At 38.3% G+C, this 24735-nt stretch overlaps 1 protein-coding gene across 7 annotated transcripts in view; it reads right to left on the reverse strand.

Moving 5' to 3' along the window:
• Nucleotides 1–14690: 14690 nt before the first annotated feature.
• Nucleotides 14691–24735, reverse strand: part of LOC134219459 (homeotic protein antennapedia) — a 223547-nt gene continuing 213502 nt past the window's right edge. For all 7 annotated transcript variants that reach the window (XM_062698217.1, XM_062698211.1, XM_062698234.1 and 4 more), the window contains one exon: nt 14691–16784. In XM_062698217.1, coding sequence (XP_062554201.1) covers nt 16537–16784 — 248 coding nt within the window. In that variant the 3' untranslated portion in view covers nt 14691–16536. The remainder of the gene's footprint in view (nt 16785–24735) is intronic.

Below are 24735 nucleotides of genomic sequence, written 5' to 3' on the forward strand. Positions count from 1 at the left end.
ATTTTACAATGATGGATTTCCATTTAACCTTCGGGGACTCGCTCCGTTGTTAAATGTACAACTCCTTCGAAAAAAGCACGCTTCTCGTTCACAACAGAAGCGGGACTGTGGAAGCGGAAGGTTAAAATGAATGATGCTGGGTAATGCGCCACCCAAAAGTGATAATCAAAATATGCCAATTATTTCACTGAAACTGTCGTCCTTTTTTGAAAAAGATTAGTGTAGTTCCTATTCTTCCTGTTTGTCAGCTTTTCAGACTAATGTTAATAAGGAGTTTTTATATTATTTTTATATCTAAAGAAAGAGCAAGAAACCTCAAAAAAAGTTTTTAAATTTGAATAAAGATACATATTTTGAACAGGTTTTTTTCTTGTGGGACTTTATTGCATTTACCCAAACCAGCGCATCTTATACCTACATATTTCCCACAACACAGTTTTGAAGTATTCACCCAAAAGTATAACATTTTATAAATCACTTAGCTCTTAAACCTAATGTAATGACTGATTCTAATTCACATTACTGTGGTTGAAAAGGGCTCAGAACACAGAAAAAGATTTTGTAGTTCTACTAAACTACATTCCTATACTAAACCTACATTCAGATATTTTTTGGTTTTTATTTTGGAAAGCTACATATCCAATTTGGCATAGGTCGGAAATAAATTTTAACAGGGAATCAAATAAAAATGGTATTATAAGTGCTGATTGCATTCAAATCTTAATTTGCGCCATGGAGAGCATACCTTGAAAGCCTTGAACGTCAGTAAATATTTCCATTGAACAATTTTAGCCAGGATTGGCGTTGAAAAAGATTCCTGTCTGTATTTTTAGTTGACCCAAACCAACAATAGCTCGTCGATCAGTTTTTTAGCTGAAGTTCAAATTATTACATGAACGTCTTGAATTGTAACCGCAGCCATTTATTAGCCATTTATTGCGTTTGCAAGTTTGTAATTGGTTTAGAACTTTGAACCCAAAACAGTATTACATCCCAAATATTTCAACGTATCTCTCATCAGGCTTTTGAAAAAAGTAGAAACTGAGTATGTACATATGTTGCATTTTTGCGCGTACGTCACTTTGCCAGATTACGGCAGTATTATTGCCTAAAGTAGAAAGTAGAACGACTACCGTAATTGATTCAGTTGATAAGGATTGTTCAATTTAAAAAGACTCGTCTTATGACAGGAGTTTTTTTTCTGCCACAAAAAATGACAACGTGGTGGAAATTAAAGTAATAGTTCTAAACTCGTCTTATGACAAGTGAAGACATTCCACTATAAGAGCTTGAAAATTCTCAAATAAACAAAAGTTCTCTACGGTATCTTTAACAAGCAAATTGTAAATATTTTGAAAAAGTTGAAAACCCTCGTGTTCTCGAAAACATAATGAATTTATAAAAGAAGCACTATCTCGATGATTTGCAAACGGGATATGAATGTATGAAGCTTTTGGTTCTAAAGTTCATTGATTTAGCGATTTGATTTTTTTGTAATTATTTCGGTAAGGGAATTTGCTGACAGATAAAACTGAAGTGGCTGCCAGGTGGAAGCAACACTTCGAGACTTTGTTGAATGGAGGAAGTGACGGTGCATCGGTGAACAGAATAAATATTAGCGACGATGGACAAGCTGTGGAGTTACCTACACTAGATGAGGTTAAAAAAGCTGTTAAAGAGCTGAAAAACAATAAGGCTGCGGGGAAGGACCAGCTCCCGGCTGAACTTCTCAAACATGGCAGTGAGCAGCTTTATGAAGTTCTGCACCATATTATGTCGAAACTATGGGAATACGAGGAAATGCCTGCTAGCTGGTTGGACGGCCTCATTTGCCCTCTCTTTAAGAAAGGGCACAGACTGGAGTGCGCCAATTACCGAGGAATAACCCTCCTTAATTCGGCGTACAAAATTATGTCCCGTATTCTGTTCAACAGATTGAGACCGCTTGAAGAGTCCTTCGTCGACGAATACCAAGCAGGTTTTCGTGAGGGCCGATCGACAACGGATCAAATGTTTACCCTGAGACAAATCCTTGATAAATTCCGGGAGTACAACTTGCAGACACATCATCTGTTTATTGATTTCAAGGCGGCGTACGATTCAGTGAAACGGAAAGAATTATGGCAAATTATGCTTGAACATGGTTTTCCGGCGAAACTGATACCGCTGATTCGTACAACGTTGGACGGATCGAAATCAAGTGTAAGGGTTGCGGATGAAATATCGACGTCATTTGTTACCTTAGATGGATTAAAGCAGGGTGATGCACTCTCGAATCTACTGTTCAATATAGCGCTCGAGGGAGCGATTAGGAGAGCTGGTGTGCAAAGAAGTGGTACCATTATCACAAAATCGCATATGCTCCTGGGATTTGCGGACGATATCGATATTATCGGAATTGATCGCCGTGCCGTGGAAGAGGCTTTTGTGCCTTTTAAGAGGGAGACAGCGAGGATTGGACTCACGATCAATACCAGCAAAACGAAGTACATGATCGCTGGCAATCAACGTGGGTTCATTAGTGGTGGTGGTAGCGAAATGGTGCTGGATGGTAAAAAATTTGAAGTGGTAGAAGAATTTGTGTATCTTGGAACATTAGTGACGTGCGATAATGATGTTACCTGCGAGGTGAAAAGGCGTATTGTAGCTGCAAATAGGGCTTATTACGGACTTCGTAACCAGCTTAAGTCCCGTAGTCTGCAAACGAAAACAAAACTCGCGCTGTATACTATTCTGATTCTTCCGGTGGCTTTATACGGCCATGAGATATGGACGTTAAAGGAGGCTGATCGGAGATCTCTCGGAGTGTTTGAGCGTAAGGTGCTGCGGACAATACTCGGCGGTAAACAGGAGAACGGTATCTGGTGGCGTCGCATGAATTACGAATTGTACCAGGTGTATAAAGGGCTGGATATTATTAAGCTTATACAACACGGCAGACTACGGTGGGCTGGTCACGTTGTTCGTATGCCGGAAGAACGTCAAGCGAAGATAATATTTAGTAGAGAACCCGGAAGAGGCCGCAGGCTTCGTGGAAGGCCGCGTACACGATGGCTTTTGGCAGTTGAAGAGGACCTGAGGGCGCTCAATGTTCAGGGCGACTGGAAGCGATTGGCCCAGGAGTCCAGTGGAGAAGGACACTCCATTCGGCGTAGGTTCATCGAAGAGCTGTAGCCCATCAAGTATCAAGTAAGTATTTCGGTAATAAATTGGCTTTCATTTCTATAGAGAGTCAAATAATATAACCATTATCATTATTTTCAGTAAAAATAATATCGACAATACAAAGTGTTCTCTCTATAAACTGAAAAGTTTTTATTTTTTATTATACATCTGAATGCCCTAGCTTCTGGTTTTGAATCACACAAATTGTAGCATATGCTGTGACCAGGTATTGAATCCAGAGAGTATGAGAAAAAAGGTGCATAACGCACCCACGGGGCAAAATGGCATCACTCATATAATCTTTTGTAGGACATTTTTCAACGAATATTACCACTACAATTCATCATTAGTAATTCATTATTTATTTATAATGGAAAAATTTAACGCAATCCTTTAATTTTCTCTTAAAATCAACGATTTGCGAATTATTCACCTAACCCGTAAGATTGTCGTTCAATCCATTTAGACAACCATGCGTTCACTACTATTCTACATGCACTTGAGTCATTTCACACCACCATTCGGGTGTTTTACCGCGGCCCCAGTTTCAAAACGTATTTTAGATGCGTTAGAAAGTCATACAAACCTTGTTGTTTTGTAAAGTAGCTTGTTTTGTAAATATTGCATCTACAAGTTGCAATGGTTCGATACTCTTGTTCATATTGGTGAAAATACGAAAAAGTTTAAGGGGTGCCTTTTGGACTATCCTCCCCCAATGAAAAAATCTCACCCTGATCTCCCTATAGGCTCATGATATATGATGAAGGAATCGCTTGCCTCCACAGCCTGAGTAGCACACTTGTCATATACCAATTACTGTGACTTATATGCAACCAAATCCAGTCACATTGGGTGTATTAGTGAGCACACAAGTAAGCCTCACATGAAACAAATCTCAGTAGTGCGATGTACATGAGGTGCAAGTGAGCTGCTTCGGCAGCAGTGTATTAGCGCAGACACACAGTTTTTTGGGCCATTTCTGTGTATTCTCACTAGGAAATTCCTGAGAGTCGTAGCAGTAAGTCACGATCTGCCTCGTAGCTGAGGTAAGAGTGGCATAGTTCATCACCACCGTAGGGTCGCCTAGGTGTAAAATCAAAGAGAACAAATGTTTGCACAAAGTGAAGGATAACACTATTGACCATTGCGCTCCGAAAACTCTCCAACTACTCCCCATGCACCAACCTTCCATCCTGCAACAGGGTGAAACCACTTGTTTGGCAAGCCGTTCGAAAAACCTAGTACAGATCAAGGGACAACATACACTCATGATAAGTCCCCGAATCAACTGTGGATTGAAATGAACATTTCAGGGAATTATTGTGGTGAGTTGTTCCATTAGGAGAATCATCATGCAATAAACCGTTCTTTGATGCATTTTATGCGTAACGTTCATATTATTAAAAATGCAAAACTTCTATTATGCTCAACATACCTATACTTCCATACTTATACAAGGCGATGGACTTTTGTGCCTGTTAATCAACATTGCGCTAGAAGGTGTCATGCGGAGAGCCGGGTGTAACATCCGGGGTACGATTTTCAACAGATTCAGTCAATTTATTTGTTTCGCGGATGACATTGTCGGCCAAACATTTGCAAAGATGACAGAATTGTACACCCGCCTGAAACGTGAAGCAACAAAAGTTGGACAAAGTACATGCTAGCTGGCGGAATCGAGCGCGACAAGGTCCGCCTGGGAGCCAGGTTTACGATAGACGGGGATACCTTTCGAGGTGGTCGAGGAATTCGTCTACCTTGGATCCTTGCTAACAGCTGATAACAATCTGAGAATAACAATGTTAGTCATGAAATACGAAGGCGCATCATCTGTGAATGTCGGGCCTACTACGGGCTCCAGAAGAATCTGCTGTCAAAAACAGATTCACCACCGCACCAAATGTGTCATGTACAAGACGCTGATAAGACCGGTAGTGCTCTACGGACAATGCTCGAGGAGAACTTGCCAGCACTCGGAGTATTCGAGAGACGGGTGCTTAGGACCATCTTTGGCGGTGTGCAAGAAGACGGTGTGTGGCAGCAAAGAATGAACCACAAGCTCGCCCAGCTCTCGCCGTAGAGTATCCAGTATCCAGAAGGTAGCTAAAGCCGGAAGGGTACGATGGGCAGGACATGTTGCGAGAATTCCGGACAGCAATCCTGCAAAGATGGTGTTCGCTTCCGATCCGATAGGTACGAGACGGCGTGGAGCGCAGCAAGCGAGGTTGGCAGACCAGGTGCAAAACGACTTGGCGAGCGTGGGGCGCATTCGAGGATGGAGAGATGCGGCCTTGAACCGTGTATTGTGGCGTCAAATTGTTGATTCAGTGGTATCTGTTTAGATGTAAACTAAATAATTGGAATACTAATACCTCCAGCAAAGGTGTAGGATTGCCAATCCGAAGATAGCGAGTTCGATTTTCGGTCCGTTCTAGGATGTTTTCGGATGAGAAACATTTCGAACCTATGGGCATAGTGCATCCATTGTACTTGCCACACAAGATACATCCTCAGGCAATGGCGGGCGTATAAAAGCTTTCAATTAATAAATGACGAACAGCAAAGTTGTAAAGCAGGCCAAGTTTCAGTTGGAATGTAGAGCCATTGAAGAAGAAGAAGAAGAAGGAGTAGATGACTTTAAGATGACTACCCTATATTATGAAAATATATAAAGATAATAAGCTATACTCCTGGAAACTCGAGAAAATTTTTGACCTGAAAATTTCCTAGAATGGATCGAACCCAGCCATCTTCAGTATGGTATTGGTTAGTAGCCGCGCATCTTACCGAGAGGGTAAGATTAGCCCTAGACAGCTTAAATTGACGATCCCAGCTCTTGGTTGTGCGGATCACGGTAGGATAATAAAAAAATCCCGATCTAAACCGTGTCTTTTGAGTTTCTGTATTGAGATTTAATGACGGTTGTTTTTAGAATGTTCGTAAAACATTTATCACCTTCCAAGATTAATGCGAAATTCGATTGTGCGCATTCTTAAGGATGGTATGGTGGGCATCCTTATAAATGGTTTGGATTGAAGTACATTTGTTTTACTAACCGTTCATTTTTGACAACTGTTTTAAATGATATTTTCACTGTTTTGATGTACTTTTACATTGATGTTCAACCATTGTTGAATTATTTTTAGGAAATAGATTTTTAGCATCAATGGCATTGCATTTCAGAGTTTTTGAAAAACCAACCTTTTTCAACCCTCTTGGACGAAACTGCACACATATTGTTAATGTAAATTAATATAAGTAATGCAATTTTACATATTTCTTATTGCTCAATGCCTCATTTAGAGAAATTACGTTTTAGAAACACTTGAAGGCATATTTAAGCTTCTAGATGAAGTTTTCAGCAGTTTTTTTTAAGCGCTGTACTATATCATTTAGTTTATTAAAGCATCCCCTAATGATTGCATTTGTTGTGATGATTTTACAAACTATATTTTTCTTTAAATTTGACGAAATTTGAATAATGTCTTCACTAAAAGTAGGGTTGTTCTTCTGGCTTTTGATTAACAAATATCAGCATAGTAGGGGCTTATAACCGACCGAAAAAGGGCTCATAACCGACCCAGTTCCTCTATGCGTACATTGACTGATTCATATGAAGACTCATATTTTAATTGTCTATTTGAACTCTATCAAAACTTTGTGATAAACAACCAATACAATTTTATTGAATTTTATTTGCAGTAATCTTCAACAAGAATGATTCCAAAAAAAAAAAACAAATAATTTTCTTTTGAAAAAGTTTTCTAAAATATCATTTGTTGAGTTTTTGTGTTCAGAATAATCCTAGAAATACGCAACCTAATTTTATTAGGATATTTATACCAAGCAAATGTTTCATTGAAGATACTAAGGTAACCAACTTGTTTTGAGCTTCTATATATTTTTGTCAAGTGTTAAGTTAAATTCAAAGCTGCTGCTGATTTTAAAACAGGTCTTCAGAAAATAAGACTGTTTTGTATTGATTTGATTTCCTATAGACCGCTCCGATAATAATAAATACACTTTGTTTATTGAAAAGTTCCAATTTTTTTTCAAGTTTTCTACTATTTTATGGTTACATGTGGCCCAAAATTTTATTTACTTTCATATAACATCGAGTATGCGGTAATGTTTCGAATATTTATCATGTTCTATATTACGCATTGCAAGAAAAATTTGGAATACAGGATAATTCAAAGCGCCTCCAATGAATATTTCCCTGGCAAATGATCAAAGGCAGCTATTGTGAAATTTGCAATGTTTTGTTTATATTTATACTTATGACATTTCGTCCTGAATCGTTCAACGCGAAATGAACAAAAAACGATGCCTAGCAGAATAGCAAAGGGAAATTCAATTATATTTAAAGTTTGTAAGTTTTCGGGGCAGCAGGAACTATGTTCAAGTGCTTGACAAACCGTCCTCTGGTTACTGCAATTTGTGGGGATTGTTTAGGATAGGATTGGGTTTGAAAATGAGCTCTGTTCAACTACCTACATTGTATCCTTAAGTAGGCTCTACTAAAGAGACCCTGTGTCACTTAAAGTACGCTAGCCTAAGTCTTGGTTTTGGGTGAGACCTGAGTCGATAGCCCGGATCTGGCTCGGCGAGAGGTGGCCGCCGCCTGTAAAACCAATTGATACGAACTGAGGTATATCACGCGTAAAACCCGACTCCAGCGTACATCGGCACTTCGAAAAAAAAGCATGCATAAGGCCCGTTCCCGTAACACGGTAGATCACTTTGACGTAGTGTGTTGCGATGTAAGATCTACCAAACAGAGCCCTAGCTTAATCCATTTTTCTAGCTAGGGCAATAAGTTGTGGTAATTAAGGATTCGTCGTATTTAGTCCCCGCTATCAACAGTAGTCTCAGAAATAAAACATAATTAATGTTACCTTGCAGACAGTTGAAAGACTCGAATTCCTCTTGTTTGAGGCTAAACTGTATGCAGAGGAAACAACTTTTCAAGCAATTAGTTAAAAAACCTCGGTACCCGGTCCTAGGCTGAAATGACTGCTGGAAAATCGAGTTAGGGTTTTAAATACGTACTAACTCTTCATGAACTGGTGAAAATGGTAGTGAGAGGAACACACGGAAGTTCTTATTACTGAACAAATTCTCTTGCTTGAAATGGTCTTGTAGACAGAGCTGAATCCCGGGTTTTAAGAGTTTCACTGGTGATATTCTAGAAGCAAGACAAGGATGTGGCTAGGGCTCCGATGCATGGCCAAAAACAGTATTACTGTTCTGTTTTCTCAAGAAAGGATTGATTTCCTATTGATAAGGGGCGCGCCTTCAATGGGATTGCTCTCTATGAAGGGTCTAAATAGCGGGACCTTGTCATGGTGGTCTTGAGAAAACAAAACAACAACTGTATCGAAACCGATACTACATTGCTTCTCAATAGCACTGGAGTAATTCGACATGCACTTAAACACTAAGGATACGGGTAACGCTACAATAGATCTAATAATTGGTCGCAGTGGCACACCCGAACAGGAAAAAAAAAAAAAACTACCTACATTGTATCCGCAAGTAGGCTCTAATAAAGAGACCGTGTGCCGCTTAAAGTACGCTAGCCCAAGTCTTGGTGTTGGGTGGAATCTGACTCGGCGAGAGGTGGTAGCGGCCTATAAAACCAACCGATACGATCTGAGGTATATCACGCGTAAAAACCAACTCCAGCGTACATCGGCATTTCAAAAGAAAAGCATGCATAAGGCCCGTTAATCTATTTTTCTAGCTAGGGCAATAAGTTGTGGTAATTAAGGATTCATCGTATTTAGTTCCAGCTATCAACAGTAGTCTCAGAAATAAAACATAATTAATGTTACCTTGCAGACAGTTGAAAAACTCGAATTGCTCTTGTTTGAGACTAAACTGTATGCAGCGGAAAAAACTTTTCAAGCAATTAGTTAAAAACGTTGGTACCTGCTCCTAGGCTGAACTGACTGCTAGAAAAATCGAGTTAGAGATTTAAATACGTACTAACTCTTCTTGAACTGGTGAACAATTGTAGTGAGAGGAACACACGGAAGTTCTAATTACTGAACAAATTCTCTTGCTTGAAATGGTCTTGTAGACAGAGCCAAATCCCGGGTTTTAAGAGTTTCACTGGTGATATTCTAGACAAGGATGTGGCTAGGGCTCCGATGCATGGCCAAAACAGTATTACTGTTCTGTTTTCTCAAGAAAGGATTGATTTCCTATTGATAAGGGGCGCGCCTTCAATGGGATTGCTCTCTATGAAGGGTCTAAATAGCGGGACCTTGTCATGGTGGTCTTGAGAAAACAAAACAACAACTGTATCGAAACCGATACTACATTGCTTCTCAATAGCACTGGAGTAATTCGACATGCACTTAAACACTAAGGATACGGGTAACGCTACAAAAGATCTAATAATTGGTCGCAGTGGCACACCCGAACAGAAGAAAAAAAATGCATAAGGCCGTTACAAATATTTAATTAACTTTTTGTCCTACTGGTCACCGAAAGGTCAAGGAGGGGGGGGGATAATAAAAAATAAATATTAAAATGAAAAAAATTAAAAAAAAACTCCTCGGATTTGTTAAAGAATGTTTTGAAAATCCTCAAAATTATATATATTATATTATTTTGTTGCCCCCTCAAAATATTATTTTTTGGCAAAATAAATCCGGGGGGGGGAGACAAAATAGATTTTAAATACTTGTATCGGCCTAATGCGGTTCGGGTTAGGTGACTCTGCAGCCAGATACTGATTATTACTAAATCTTTTCATATCTGTGTTCGTCAAATCATTGGATTTCACGGCAGCAGATTTGTTGTCATGTCCATTCAACGCACACTATGTGTGATTTGTTCTATGCGGAGATTTCCCTCTGAGCGTTATTTCCGCGAAGCTATCCAAATTTTTCTTTTTCTCTGTTATACCTCCCATTGTTTTGAGGATTTTGCACAACATGTTTTTCAGCTATTACTCAAAAACGTTCATAAATATTTCTACTTACTCCATTAGATCTGATTTTCGCACCCATTTAACAAGCATAATGGGTTTTGAAAATTAAATAATTGCAATTGTATCTTTTGACAGATAAGAGATGCTGTCATTCTGACAATCGCCATTTCTATGCTATAATAGCATGATGTTTTGTGCTCAATATAAAACCAGATGGCATCTCTACTTTGAACTAGAAATAAATATTTTTTTTTGTTACAGAAAAACAATACGAAAGTTTTTTTTTGGCCTTTTTTACAGTCTCATAAATTGAAGTGATTTCATTCAAAAAGTGAGTTCTAATGTGTATTTATCACAGACAATTTAATCTATTTTGAGGACCAATGTCGATTGCCATCAAAAATTTTGCGCGAAATTTTTTTTTTCATCGCATTCCAAAAAGGCTGCGAAATTCGGTTGGTTATTAGGTTGGGCTTATTGGTTCGGTTATGGGCACCCTCATTTTATTGATAAATCATTCAATACCGTTTTAGTTGTCCCTTAACTTATTTTTAATAACGTTTTATTGCAGTTTTTATAATTATTTTGACATAATTGTCAAATAATGAGTTTATTCAATATTTTTGTTCTTTGGGCAAGTCTAGTTATTATACACACACTCTTTGAAACAAAGCGTTGACCGATTTGCTTGCAACAAGTTGCATTCGACGGGGAATGCTTTCCCATTGTTTCCTATTGAAATTGGTCAGATCGGAGTATGGAATCAAAATTTAAGGCCAAAATATTATTTTTTTGTAATGAACGAGAAAGGCACTATTGCCGCTAGGGTGATTAATCAGGAGTTTTTTTACTCTCATGCATACCAATAAAACGTAAATCAATGAAAAATGTATACCCATTTCCCTAAAGTGCTATTTTAGACATTTCTTATGTGATTTTTTTTCAACATCCTCCTTAATGCACCGAGGGAGGCAGCATCACTGCTAGATGAATTGATTTGAGTTTCTTAGTGTCTCCTGGCTTTTAGATAGAATAAACTATTCCTTGTCTTTAAATCTGGGTGGTTTTTATTCATGTTTCTCTATTTTTAGCAAAAGTTTTTAAGGGTGACCACAACCGAATCACAAAATTAAAATGTCCAAAACTGTCAAATTTTCTAAATTGTCAATATTTTTTTTCAAATCGATGAAATCATACTAATTTCTTTGCTAGTAGTTTATACGTTTAGCTTTCTATTGCTATGCAAATGTTGGCATAATATCAATCACGGCCAAAGATATGGACCAAACAAAAAAGGGTGCCCACAACAGAACCTCCTCCCCTATTTATAATTATCGGAACGATCTATATACGAAAAAACAACATATAGGGGAACAGACGGCTTTGGCAGGTTTTGTTCTATTATTGGCAGGGGGTTTTGTCGACCGAATTTTATGAAATTTGGTCACAATATTCTTTGATATGCAAAGAATGTTTGGGCCAAATTTGAGCATAATCAGTCATAAAAAACCCCCCTGCCAATAATAGAACAAAACCTGCCAAAGCCGTCATTACCCCTAGCTCAAATTTGAATGAAATTAGTTTGATCAAACATGACGCTCAATGTTCGGACAAACTCAAGTTCTCGAAACGGGAAATTCAAATCAAACGTGAGTTGAACAAACCGAGAGCTTATCTCTCAAAAAATCATGTATGAGTTACATCATCCGTTTTAACCACTACAGAATTGTTTGTGCTTTCCATTGTCCAAGACAATGAATTGACATTTTTTACATAGATAGAACAACAAATATTTCTGTAAATAAAAACAAACAAAAAATTCAGCTCGATTGAATTTGAACGCTTTAAGGAGGGTTTTTTTTTCGCCAGATGAGTGAAACGATTCGATTTTGCATGAGCACGCATAGGATGCTAAAAGTCTCAGCAAGTACAGTTAAAAATCGTAAATTTAAAACACATGATTCTTCTTCTTCTTGATTTATAATAACTTATTTTTATTCAAGGATAAGATTTTTATTTCATTGAATTGAGCAGTGGTGCTCGCGAATTTGACTATAAACCTTCCGGGACTTGCATAGCCTTGGATCACTCACGCAGTCCCGCCGCTCTTGTGAACAACAAGCGTGCTTTTTTCGAAGATGCTGTACTTTTTGCAAAGGTGTGAGTCCCGGAAGGTCAACAGGAAAACTGGGGGTCTCCAAAGCACATGCATTACTATTTTCATAGCAATAAATTTATACAATTTTTGAATTGCGTGGCTTGAGTTAGATCCAAAGTAGCTTTAAATCCAGGATTTTTTTTTTTTTCAAAGGAAATGCATAGGACAGCGAAAAAGTCAACATTTGAAGCACTCTTCTGTAGATATTACGCATTTTAATGGCATAAATCTCTTCTTATGCTATTGTCCTCAATTGAAAGTTGCCACACCAAATGGAAAATGTATGTCTGCCTCACGTTAGTGTCTCTCTTGATCGCGATGATCGAAGTTGAGAGGAGAAAGGTGGAAGGGCTAATAAGCATAGGAGATCGAATGATACGTACGTACGGAGCGAACGTGTGGGGGAAAAGAAAATAGCACTCACTTGTGTACCTTAATGCCTTTTTAATTGCAACTTGATACTGGGGATAAAAAATGGACACTGTTTGCGGCCGCCAGTCAGGCTAATTAAAATGTCATTTATACGAGCAGTATTTGTAAATATGAAGTCGACTAAAAAAATGGTTCTTGTGTCGTCATTGGGTGATGATGACCATGTAGGGCAAAATAATGAATCACAATCAACCTTGTCCATACCAAACTAACATTGTGATATTACTATTGTCAGAATGGATGTGTGTCAAACTTTTCGTATTCGACTCTTAACAATGTACCAAATGTAACGGAAATGAGGAAAAAGCTATTCGAACATTTTATTTCAACAACATCCAGGACATGAATTTGCAAATCAAAACCACAGTTGTCAATAGAATAAATATTATTCAAATTCTTTTTATAAAGATACGTAATCTAAAATGAGCAACTTGGGATTTGTACACGCAAACATTTATTTACTTTTTCAAGATGCCTAATTCCATCTGATAACACAACAATTGTTATAAAACCTAACAATAAAATATGTAAGAGCTATTATTTGTCTCGATTCTTATTTATGATTTGATAAAAACAGGTCCGTTCAGTTTAATGCATATTTAATATCTGAACGGTGGCTTGACCTTTCATACCTAAATATCACTTGTGAATCTACATGAGCAAGTACTTACCAGTTATAGAAACTAATCCGTGATGTACCACTGCAAATAGCATGAAAAATATAAAGTACTTACAACTGACATCGATTGTTTTCAACAAATTACCTGAACTGTGTTGAATTTTTCTCGGTTTTCAAATCTCACAGTTATTATTTAATTCCACAGATAATGGAACGCGCGCAATTTCTCAAATCACTGAACAGAAATAACAAAAATTAGTTTTCCCTTTTTCAAAATAACTGCTCAAAACGATCGACGGTAGATAGCAGTAATATGATGTTATTTTGCAAGCTTCAGCGGCGACGGAAAAGATGCGCCCGGTGATGAGCTGTGAAATTACGAGTTTTGGTTCGATGGAATCGTTCGATTCGGGAAAGAAAACTTTCGTCACTTTTTATAAACAAAGCTCCCGAAAAATTAAATGATTTATTAAGGATTTTTGGAAACTACAACACTTTTGCTGGATTTCTTCGTATTCTTAGATAAATTTCGCGCGAATAGTCAAAAATTAAAACACAGGGAGACTAAGTTTCACTTGCGAATAGAACACTTAGGAGATGTCACAAAAAATGCATGATGCGTTGTTGTTGTTGTGATATCTGCTTAAAAAGGCTATCGCCAAAAGTGGTTCTGGCACATGAAAACGCTATACAAAAGGGCAGGGCTTTTGTGAGAAGTGAGAGGCACAATACGAATGGGACCATAACGGAAGAGAGAGAGAGAGATAGAGGTTCCAACGAAGCATGTGCTTCGTTCGGTAACAAGTGATCGTGCATAGATCGATTTGTCCGTCGTTGTGGAGTGTTTCTTCGGATTGATTTTCTTTGGCTTCGAAACCTGGAATACCCTGGCAACCCCGTGCAGCATGAAATCATGCACCGAACAGGCAAGCACGCGTCGCTTGTCAATTCCTTTTTCGGTGCCGCATGTTGAGGTGTTTATGTGGCTCATGCTTTGCACTGGGTCCTGGCTGTCGTCTTTCGTATGCAGTGTGGTGCGATGCGTTGGTGTTGCGGGAAGGGAAGAGTAGTAGAAAAAAGCACGATGAGGCGGGTACAAACTTGGATAGATCCCACTTCATAATGGCCCCCAGTCGTGCATATTTCGAGTGAAGAGTTCAAATCTATAATTTTGGAACTAGTGACCTCTCGCTCTTGATTTACTACTACAAGGACGTGTAGGACCCCGTATCGATCGGTGTGTTTGTGGTGCCAAATGTTCGGCTGTATGTGACTCGATGAAATGTTCGAATGGTTCAAATTGGACTCGACGAAATTGTAGCTACTGGAATATTCACTGATGTACGGTCAATAACGATGGACACAAGGCGTCGTTTATAATTTTATCATTCTGTTTATTATTTTTCCATTCTGTGAGGATTTGGTATTTACAAATTTTATTACAGTGTATTATCTCATAATCAAATATCTTAGGATCTCATGTACTCATAACATATTTGTGTTGCCTGTTTAACGAGATTTTTTTTGTTTTATTTATGTCTTACTGCTGAAGTTTATCCCTTACCGTTTATGATTAAATATATGTTTTACGTACAACGTTATCATCTTCATTTGTTGTTAATTTTTACTGCCTAGTTGCTTAAAATTTTTGGGACTTTTGCATCTTTTATTCTATCTGTATTTTCAGTAATTACACAATCCTTAAAGGCTAATGTCATGAGTTTCCTCTTACGTATATTCTATTTTCATCAGTGAATTAGATTTGTATAAATTATAAATATTTGACTCACCTTGTTTTGTTTACGTATTTTCAGTTTCTAATTTTGATGCATCTTTTCTGTATTTTTTTTTGTTATTAACCTGTTTTCCAAAATAGCAGGCAATACAACAGAACAATCACATTATTTTGCTTAAGTGTCCTATTTTCCTTTCAATATTCCAATAAATGCAATCGCACATGGTATTGATTTACTATAACCAGTTCGAATCTGCCAAACTAAAATTCGGATGAAAATGTGTAGCAGGTTCGTTGAAAATATTTCTAAATATTTTACTTCCATTTTATCAATATTCTACAAGAGTCGTATACCGCATTTTCGTATATATGTGTGTCTTTAATCGATTTGATTTTTCGAATTACTACTGTCGCCTGATTGTACCAATTTAGTTTCGTGTACTTATCCAACTCAAGGTGAAAATAGAACTCTCTTCACTGGGATCATGACTGCTTTCCTGTAAACTATTGTATAGATGACGAGAAATCGGTCTTCTAATATAGTTTTATAGAATTTATGGGCACATACGAATGAGTAACAACAGTGAAATATTCAAATAAATTACGATTGCTGCATCCTTGTGAGATATCTTTTAAATAATAAATGGACGCATAGTGAAAATGAACTGCAATAATTAAATTATTCTATTGCCTTTGGTATAGTTTTGTTTGGATATTAACTTCCTTCTGCTCTACACTTTGTTTGAGGTTCAAACATCTCTCGCTGTTGATGTTGTTGGAGAAATAATGGTGGAAACAGAAATCAATAGCAAAATGGATTATTTTATGGTGTGTGATTATCGCGGATTCAGTACGAGATAAGTTTCCAAATTATGTATGTTTCCGAACTTTTAATTTTCTCTGGATCGACCGACATGGAATACTTTGTTTATGAATATTGAAGCACTTTTGTACGTATATTATTAGAATATCTATTTATCCTTCCACAAATATGCATCCTTTATCTAAAATGGATAAAAGATTTTCTTCGCATTGCACATTTTTACTTACTTTCTGTTTCCATCAATCTGTGATCAGATTTTTGAATTCTTGGGTCATGTATTTCTAAATTAATATTAGTTTTGAGGTCACATGAGTTGTTTGCTTTTTTCGTTTTGTTTGCATAATAAATTATTTACCATTGGATTGTATCTACAGCAAACTGTCCACTACAAAGGTTTTTTTTTTGTTATTTTTCGATAATAAAGTACGCTCAAGGGTATAACAAATAGTTTCCAGAATATTTCTTCGCTTCGTGTCGAAGATGTAATGCTGCAACTGAAATGAGCAAATTTGTAGCATCGAACAAGTGTGATAAAGTTTTGACTTGAAATTAAAATCTTGGACTGTTCTGCAATTTAACTAAACCGAAGAAGAAAATTCAATTTTACAAAAGTCACTAACATCATTCTCAAGCTGTATTAGCTGGTAGATGGAAAACCGATTTACGCTGGAGATTGTGGCGGTGTCATGTCGTTCTCGTCACCCGATCCCGGTTCGCCCTTAGTCTTGTTTTCCTTTTTCCACTTCATTCGCCGATTCTGGAACCAGATTTTGATTTGGCGCTCCGTCAAACACAGGGCATGTGCGATCTCGATCCTCCGCCGCCTGGTCAGGTAGCGATTGAAGTGAAACTCCTTCTCCAGTTCCAGCGTTTGGTATCGCGTGTACGTCTGGCGACCACGTTTTCGTTCTGGAAGGAAAATGAGACAGAAAATACAGTGAGTCATTTATTAACCCAGGAGCGATACACTTTTAATTGGGATTTGACTACGTTTTAAATTTGAACAGGTTTCCACAGTTCAGGAACTATAAGCATCTACCTAATTGGAATATCAATGAAGGATGATTAGATATTGTGAGGCAAAACAGGTGGAACGGAAAACCACATAAATACATACTGATTATGAAACAGTACATTCCTCGTTATGGTTTAAAACAACATGAATGTAATAGATTGGGCGGATAGTGACAAGACATTCTCCAATCAGTCTTATCATGTTATCTTTGGTATTCCACTTCTGTTCTTCCACAATTGAGCCTCAATTTTTAAAAAGCGCAATATGACAGAATTTTTTTGAGGAAATCGTAGAGTTCTGCCCGTACTTGCTAGTCGTGGTTGGCCGAAAAACAACAAATATGCACTGCCATCAACTGAATAGCCTTATTGGGACTAAAAAGCTATTCTAACTGAACATGCTTTGAATTTTCTTTAATATAAAACCAATAACGATGCCGGCCACTAGGAAGTCAATTAGGATAAACGAAAGAAAATTATTGTACTCTGATTGCTACAAGACACCGAGGAATACACTGCATCTCCATGAGCGTACTGGAAAGGAATAGTGTGTTAATTAAAAAGGAAATCTATTGGAACTCGCCTTGGTAAGCGACTAATTATTTCTTTTCAACGACGCCATATTCCTGATAATACAAATACAAAAACGCAACGGTATCTAATTCGGTATCTTAACCATTTCGCGACGACTAAAACACGCACTATACTTGCTCGATGGCTACTGCAAACTGTGGAAGAACTCATCAGAACTCATTATGGATATTGCAATACACGTAGCAACAATTATCTGATATCTGAAATTTTGTACAGTGACCGGCATAATAAAAAGCCCACTCGCCGTTTTTCATACAAAATGGTCAACTTTGAAGATCAAGATCTCGATTGCGTGTGAACCAATTTAGCTGAAAATTTTACCAGAGCTCAGATATAACTTGAATTTTACCACCTGATATAACTTACACCTGAGTTTCGACCATATTGATTCACAGATTTAAAAATTATTGCGGTAATACCAGAATGAATTTTTTGGCAAAAATTTATTTTTTAAATATCTTGAATTCTATAGGTTGTAAACTGATGACTTATTCAGCAAAAACGCGTATTTTGACAATACAAAAAAGTTTGCGTAATATACTTGTACACTAAGAGTTGTAGTTTTCAAGATATTATAAAATCAATTTTTTGTCAAAAAAATCGTTTTGGTATTACCGCGATAATTTTTTACCCTATGAATCAATATGGTCGAAACTCAGGTGTGGTAAAATTCAAGTTATATTCGATCTCTGGTCAAATTTTCAGCAAAATTGGTTCACACGCAATCGAGATCTTGATCTCCAAAGTTGACCATTTTGTATGAAAAACGCCAAGTGGGCTTTTTATTATGCAGGTCACTTGATATGGTAAACCAAAAAAAGAGTCAAGTACGAGACACTGAAGACGACCTTACTGTTGAGGTCGAAATACGTATCTGTCAAAGGTACAATCAATCAGTGGAATTGTACAAACTCGCCTTATGACAAGTAAAGACATTTCACTAAATGCTCAAAATAATTCTCTTAACAAGAAAATGTTGCGAGTTCGTTAGGGAACTGAATCCATCTGAAGTCCATCTCACTGAACATCATACTAAAGAAATACAGCATCGCCAACCAAAGAAATACAGCATCAATCTTTATGCTAGCATGCGTGCTCAATGCTGAAAAAAAAAAACACAAAAATAATAAACAAATCAAATTCCTTCTCATTGTTTTGTTTTTGTTGTGATGAACATGGGAACTGTGAGATGAAGTGCCGAACAGTTCCCCTATGAATATAATATAGTCATGGTTTTGTCTTCAAATATGAGCCTATTCTGCTGTTGTCAAGGAGGTCAAGGAAAATTTGCTTCTATTACTGAAGCACATTTGACAGCTGCTCAAGTATTAGAGAATTGACACTTTTCCTTGTGCAATAATGGGTAGGAATATTTTCCGCAAGGGAAAGTGACAGCTCCATTTACTTTCCATAGCAGCCGTTATTATCGTTACGAAATTTGCTCTACTTGCCAGCTCTGTACTGCTCAAGTAATGTCGGTAGCGAAATCATTCCTTGACCATGTCTTGTCCTATCTATCCGCACTGTACTTTTAAAGTCCATACTACCCTATAAAAGGAAGCAGGATTACAATCACAATACAAATATTCGTTACTTGTCGATTCTAGTATACTATGAGGAACTAAAATCATAAAGCAAAAAACAATTTAAATTCATAGTCTAGAAGGCCAAGCTTAAATATTGTGAAATTGATTGAGTAGACAATAGCCGAAAAGTGGTACCTTCGAAGTGTAATGAAACGCATATTCAATTCAATTACGATTGGAATGAAAAGTTATTGTTATGTTAATTCATCATATTCAACTATATGCTTCTTATTCACTCCATCTTCAGCTTGCTCAGTCTCAAACCGCGTGGAAGTTGATGGTATTCTTCCGGTACCTCAAGCGAAATGAGTTTGTAATTGCTTATTCATTGGAAGCGGCATTTCTAATAATCTAAAACCCGTAAGACGTTGCTTTCTGAATATCAAATCAACTTCGCCTCAATTCTTCAGCCCGGCGAAGGGTAGCGTGGCAGCAGAACACATTTTTATTCATCACAAAATTGGCTTCAATCTAGTTGGCAACCTAAGATGAGTCCCACCCAGCAGGGAGAAAAAAAAACTTTCTGAAGGAATCCCTCATCCTGTCTCAAAGTTTTTCCCCTCTCAGTGGAGTTGTCGGGTTCTTCTTTTTCGATTATCTACAACCGCGTCCGAACCCAACCCGTACTTTGTGTATTGGATTCATGGCGGCGTTTTTTCTCCTGCTGTCGTTTCCTTTCTGCGAATGCAGAGAGTGGGATGGCCGTTCGTGTTCCAGTCAGCTGTCAAATCTTTTGACATGGGTGTTCGAGCCTTGCTTTTTCGATTTCCTTTCTCCTGTCGGATGGTATGCCCGCACTTTCTTTCCCGAATCTAATGCTGGAAGCTTAAACCTGCCACGTTTTTCCAAACGAGCATTGGGATTACTATAATGCATCTATGAATATCCCGGGTCCAGGATCTCACAAGACGTGGTGCGTGAGAATTCATTATTGAAACACATTTTTAAATATTTGACTAATACAATATAAATTTTGTACATCAACAACGACAGATTTTCTTACAATTCAGTATAAGTACCTATCGAAATCTGTATAAAATTCTGTCATATACAGAAGTGTTACATTCTTATACAATTATTTCTGAAATTGCTGATTAGGAATATTCAAAATATCGATTGATTGATTTTCCCAATTTTTGAATTCATTCCAATGTAGTAAGCTCGAAGATGAGCTGATAGCTGTTTTTCTTATCAACACTGAAACAGTATAAACTTTCCCATACGGATACAAACATGAAACCTCCAGTCAAATCAATGACCTACGTAGGCATCGCTAAGAACCGGTTGGCACCCAGTAAAGTTAATAGAGTCGACTGCAACTATTATTGCTAGTGCGCTCCTTGCTAAGGTGTACGTACATCCAAGCATCGACGCAGCATCCCCAGTCCAGTCAATGATATCTTCAGTAGTGCGCCGTGAAAGAATAAATGTTCTGTCGTTTATTTATTTATAGGTACCGGCCAGTGAAGTGCCTGGGACTCTCTGTATATACAGAACCAGATTAAATCGAGCGCGTATCGATCATGAATCTCCCTAGCAGTGCTGGACAATTGCAGTGAACCTTTTCTTTTACAAACTATTACGAATTGAAAAATTTACACATCTTATTCGTTTTCAAAGAAGTTGATAGTGGATGCTGAATCACCATGCTAAATAAAGCATTTTTTTTACGGTGTTGAATATAATCTAGAATTAAAAAAACACCTAAATAAAGATTAAAAAAACATATTTTTTAAATTATTCTTCCTCACTAAGAAAATGGCAGATATCTCTCTAGAACGAAGTGCTTTGAAAGAATTTTGTTCACAGATTCATTAATCCTCTCTTCTAATTTCAAGTCCAACTTTATTGTGATTATAACTATCTAAAATCGAAAAAAATTGCATTAAATGGTCGCTTGGCCGAAAGTCATTCGGTCGATAGCCGTTTGTCCGAATGCTGCTCAGCGGTACAGTACTTCAGGACAAAAGTCATCTATCTGAATTCCATTGTTGAATTGAACGTTTGGTCAAAACGCTTATAAGTCCGGAAACTAGTTAGCTAATAAGACATTTGACAAAGAAGCCATTTAGCTGAACAAGTCATTTAACCGAAAAGGTTTTACGGCTGAACTAGTCATACTACCGAAAACGTCGTTAAGATGAATGTGTCATACGGCCGCAAGCGTCATTTATCCGGAAAAGTTGGCGAATTTTCTGTTCGGGTTCTGTATTTGCGTTTGAAGATAGGCAATAAAATTGTTATAGAAACGATTCCCAGGCATAAACTCTTTATTGCTGGTGCCACATGGCACAAATTAGTTCAAGGTGCCCAAGGCTCATGGAATTTTGACAAGGGATTGTTTGTGGATCAGTTTGTGGGGTTAGAAATTCAACATTATTAAGTAATAATTGCTTATTAAAAATAAATAAAATAAAAATCGAGATATCATATCTATTTTGTGTGCTTTTTAAATTCTAAACCCTTAAACCAAGATTTTTAGAAAAACATCTTCGATTTTTGTTTTATAACAAACATATACCTAATTTCATCCCTCCACAGGCCATCTGTGAGTTGTGGCGCCTGCCTAGGATGTGGCGGGATTCGACAGTGGGCCCTGTTAAACCTTTATAAAAAGCTGCATGTATCCGCAAGTAGGCTCCGCCAAAGCGACCGTGTGCCGCTCAAAGCGCACATGCTCAAGTCCTGGTGTTAGGTGAGACACTAAACAGCCCTGACACGACGGCCCTCCGACGAGACAGGAGGTTTGCGCAGGCCCAGTAAGCCGCCTTTGAAAACAACCATTACGAACGACATAGAAGATAATACGACTCGATACAATCGGCAATGACCTAGGTGACGAATAAAGGATCACGATTGGAAGCTTGGAACATGGAACTGAAAGTCGCTAGGCTTCACAGGCTGCGACAGGATAATCAACGATGAATTACATCCCCGCAACTTCGACGTCGTAGCGCTGCAAGAAATCTGCTGGACAGGACAGAAAGTGTGGAAAAGCGGGCATCGAGCGACTACCTTCTACCAAAGTTGTGGTACCACCAACGAGCTGGGAACCGGCTTCATAGTGCTGGGAAAGATGCGCCAACACGTGATTGGGTGGCAGCCAATCAACGCAAGGATGTGCAAGCTGAGGATAAAATACCGATTCTTCAACTATAGCATCATCAACGTGCACAGCCCACACGAAGGGAGACCCGACGACGAGAAAGAAGTGTTCTACGTACAGCAGGAGAAGACATACGATGGATGCTCACTGCGGGACGTCAAAATCGTCATCGGTGACATGAACGCACAGGTAGGAAGGGAGGAAATGTATGGACCGGTCATCGGACCGGATAGTCTGCACACCGTATCGAATGACAACGGCCAACGATGCATAAACTTTGCAGCCTCCCGCGGAATGGTAGTCCGAAGCACCTTCTTTCCCCGCAAAAATATTCACAAGGCCACATGGAAATGGCATAATCAAGTAACGGAAAACCAAATCGACCACGTTCTAATCGACGTTAAATTCTTCTCCGACATCACGAACGTACGCACTTACCGCAGTGCGAATATTGAGTCCGACCATTACCTCGCTGCAGTATGTCTGCGCTCAAAACTCTCGATGATGTAGAATACGCGTGGGAGTCGTCCGCCGCCGCTAAACATTGGGCGGCTACACGACGGTGGACTAGCCCAAGACTACGCGCAGCAGCTGGATGTGGCACTCCCAACGGAAGAGCAGCTAGGCTCAGCATCTCTTGAAGATGGCTGGTGAGATATTCAATAGGCCATTGGTAGCACCGAAACCGCTGCACTAGGCACGGTGGCCCCGGATCAGAGAAACGACTGCACTATGGGGAATACAAATGGGCGGTAAAAAATATGTTTTCAATAAAAACTGTTTCTATGCAATATATATTATGTGAAGAAATATTTAAGAACCTTTTTTAACCCTTCAAAAGATGTGGAATGCGCAAAAAAAAAAAATTTTAATTTTTTTTCGGTGTTTTTTTTTTTTGTTTGCATGCATGAAATAGCATACAACCATATGTATTTCTAGTAATATTATTGTTCATTTTCTAATCATTACGAGGTATAGAGAATAAAAACCACAATTTATAAGAAAACTTTGATCCCAGCGTTCTCGTAAAAGCGCAAATATGTGCAAACAAATCACTCACTAAAAGGTGGTACTAAGGTTATATTTCAATCCCCCATTTACAGATGAGGGGACATTAGGTTTACGGAACCATTTTATAGCAAAGATTTATTATAATGAAAGTTTTTCTTCTACAACTTTTTGGTATTAAGCTTGGCGTGCAAACAAACACAACTATCGGAAAGCTAAAGTGTTAAGCTTTGAAATAGTATATAAAACCTTATATTTGAAGAAAAATTTACTTCATGACATACAAATCAAAGTGAGTAATGATTTTCTATTTTTATCAGCCTTTTTCACTCCGCTCAAGATTGGTCAATGTAAGCCACTCACCACGAGTTTCTATCGGTGGTGACGAAATCGAGGTGAATGAAGAATTCGTGTACTTGGGCTCACTGGTGACCGCCGATAACGATACCAGCAGAGAAATTCGGAGACGCATCATTGCAGAAAATCGTACATACTTTGGATTCCGCAAAACGTTTTGATCGAATAGAGTTCGCCGCCGTACCAAACTGACTATCTACAAAACGCTTATTAGACCGATAGTTCTCTACGGACACGAAACCTGGACGATGCTCGTGGGGGACCAACGCGCACTGGGACTTTTCTTAAGTAAAGTGCTGCGTACCATCTATGGTGGGGTGCAGATAGCGGACGGTACGTGGGCCTCCTCCACGAACCACGAGTTGCATTAGCTGTTGGGAGAACCATCCATCGTTCACACCAGAATGTCGGACAGTAATCCGGCGAAAATTGTTATCAACATCGGTCCGACGGGAACAAGAAGGCGAGATCCACAGCGGGAAAGGTGGATCGATCAGCCACCACGTTTTCTGCCATTAACCCCCATTGTGTAGTCGTAGCCATGCTAAGGGAGATGAAGCCAAAACTGGATTGTGGCAAGCTAATAAGGTAATAAGGTAACCTATCGAAAAGAATTTGTCAACACACGAAAGCCCTTTGTGACAGTCTTGGATTTTCATTTGATGTGCTAAATATAGTAAACTCTCTACCCGCCTTCAAACCTTTCATGAACCGTCCGATGTAATATTTGATTCAGGGGATCTTCATTGAGTTCCCAAACACCACAGGGCTGGTTCCAGAAACTCTACTTAGCATTTCTCCTCTCTTTTAAAGATCATGGGTTCGAAACTGACAAGAGAGCAGAAACTGACTAGGAAGCAGCTTTTTCAACAGCCTGCGCAGTCCTTCAACTATTTAAAAGTCCAAAGTCTAAAATTCCACCAAAAGAGCTTTAATATTTTTTCTCTAGATATAATAGTTTTAACTGAAACAGCTTAAATCTTGTTTGGAATTTTTTGGGAAACGCTTTTCTTCTTGTAGTAAATAGTATGTAACGATCCGGTCAGATTTGAAGAAGTTTTAGCAGTTATATAGGAGGCGGAAAGAAATATTTTTTCTGCACATCTGCGTTAGTAGTCATGGTCAAGTTAAAAAATTGCGCCTCGACTTTAATTTCGTGAAAGATTCTTGCACTCATGGCTCGAGCAGATGTCTA

Source organism: Armigeres subalbatus, chromosome 1, assembly GCF_024139115.2.
Source record: "Armigeres subalbatus isolate Guangzhou_Male chromosome 1, GZ_Asu_2, whole genome shotgun sequence".
NCBI lineage: Eukaryota > Metazoa > Arthropoda > Insecta > Diptera > Culicidae > Armigeres > Armigeres subalbatus.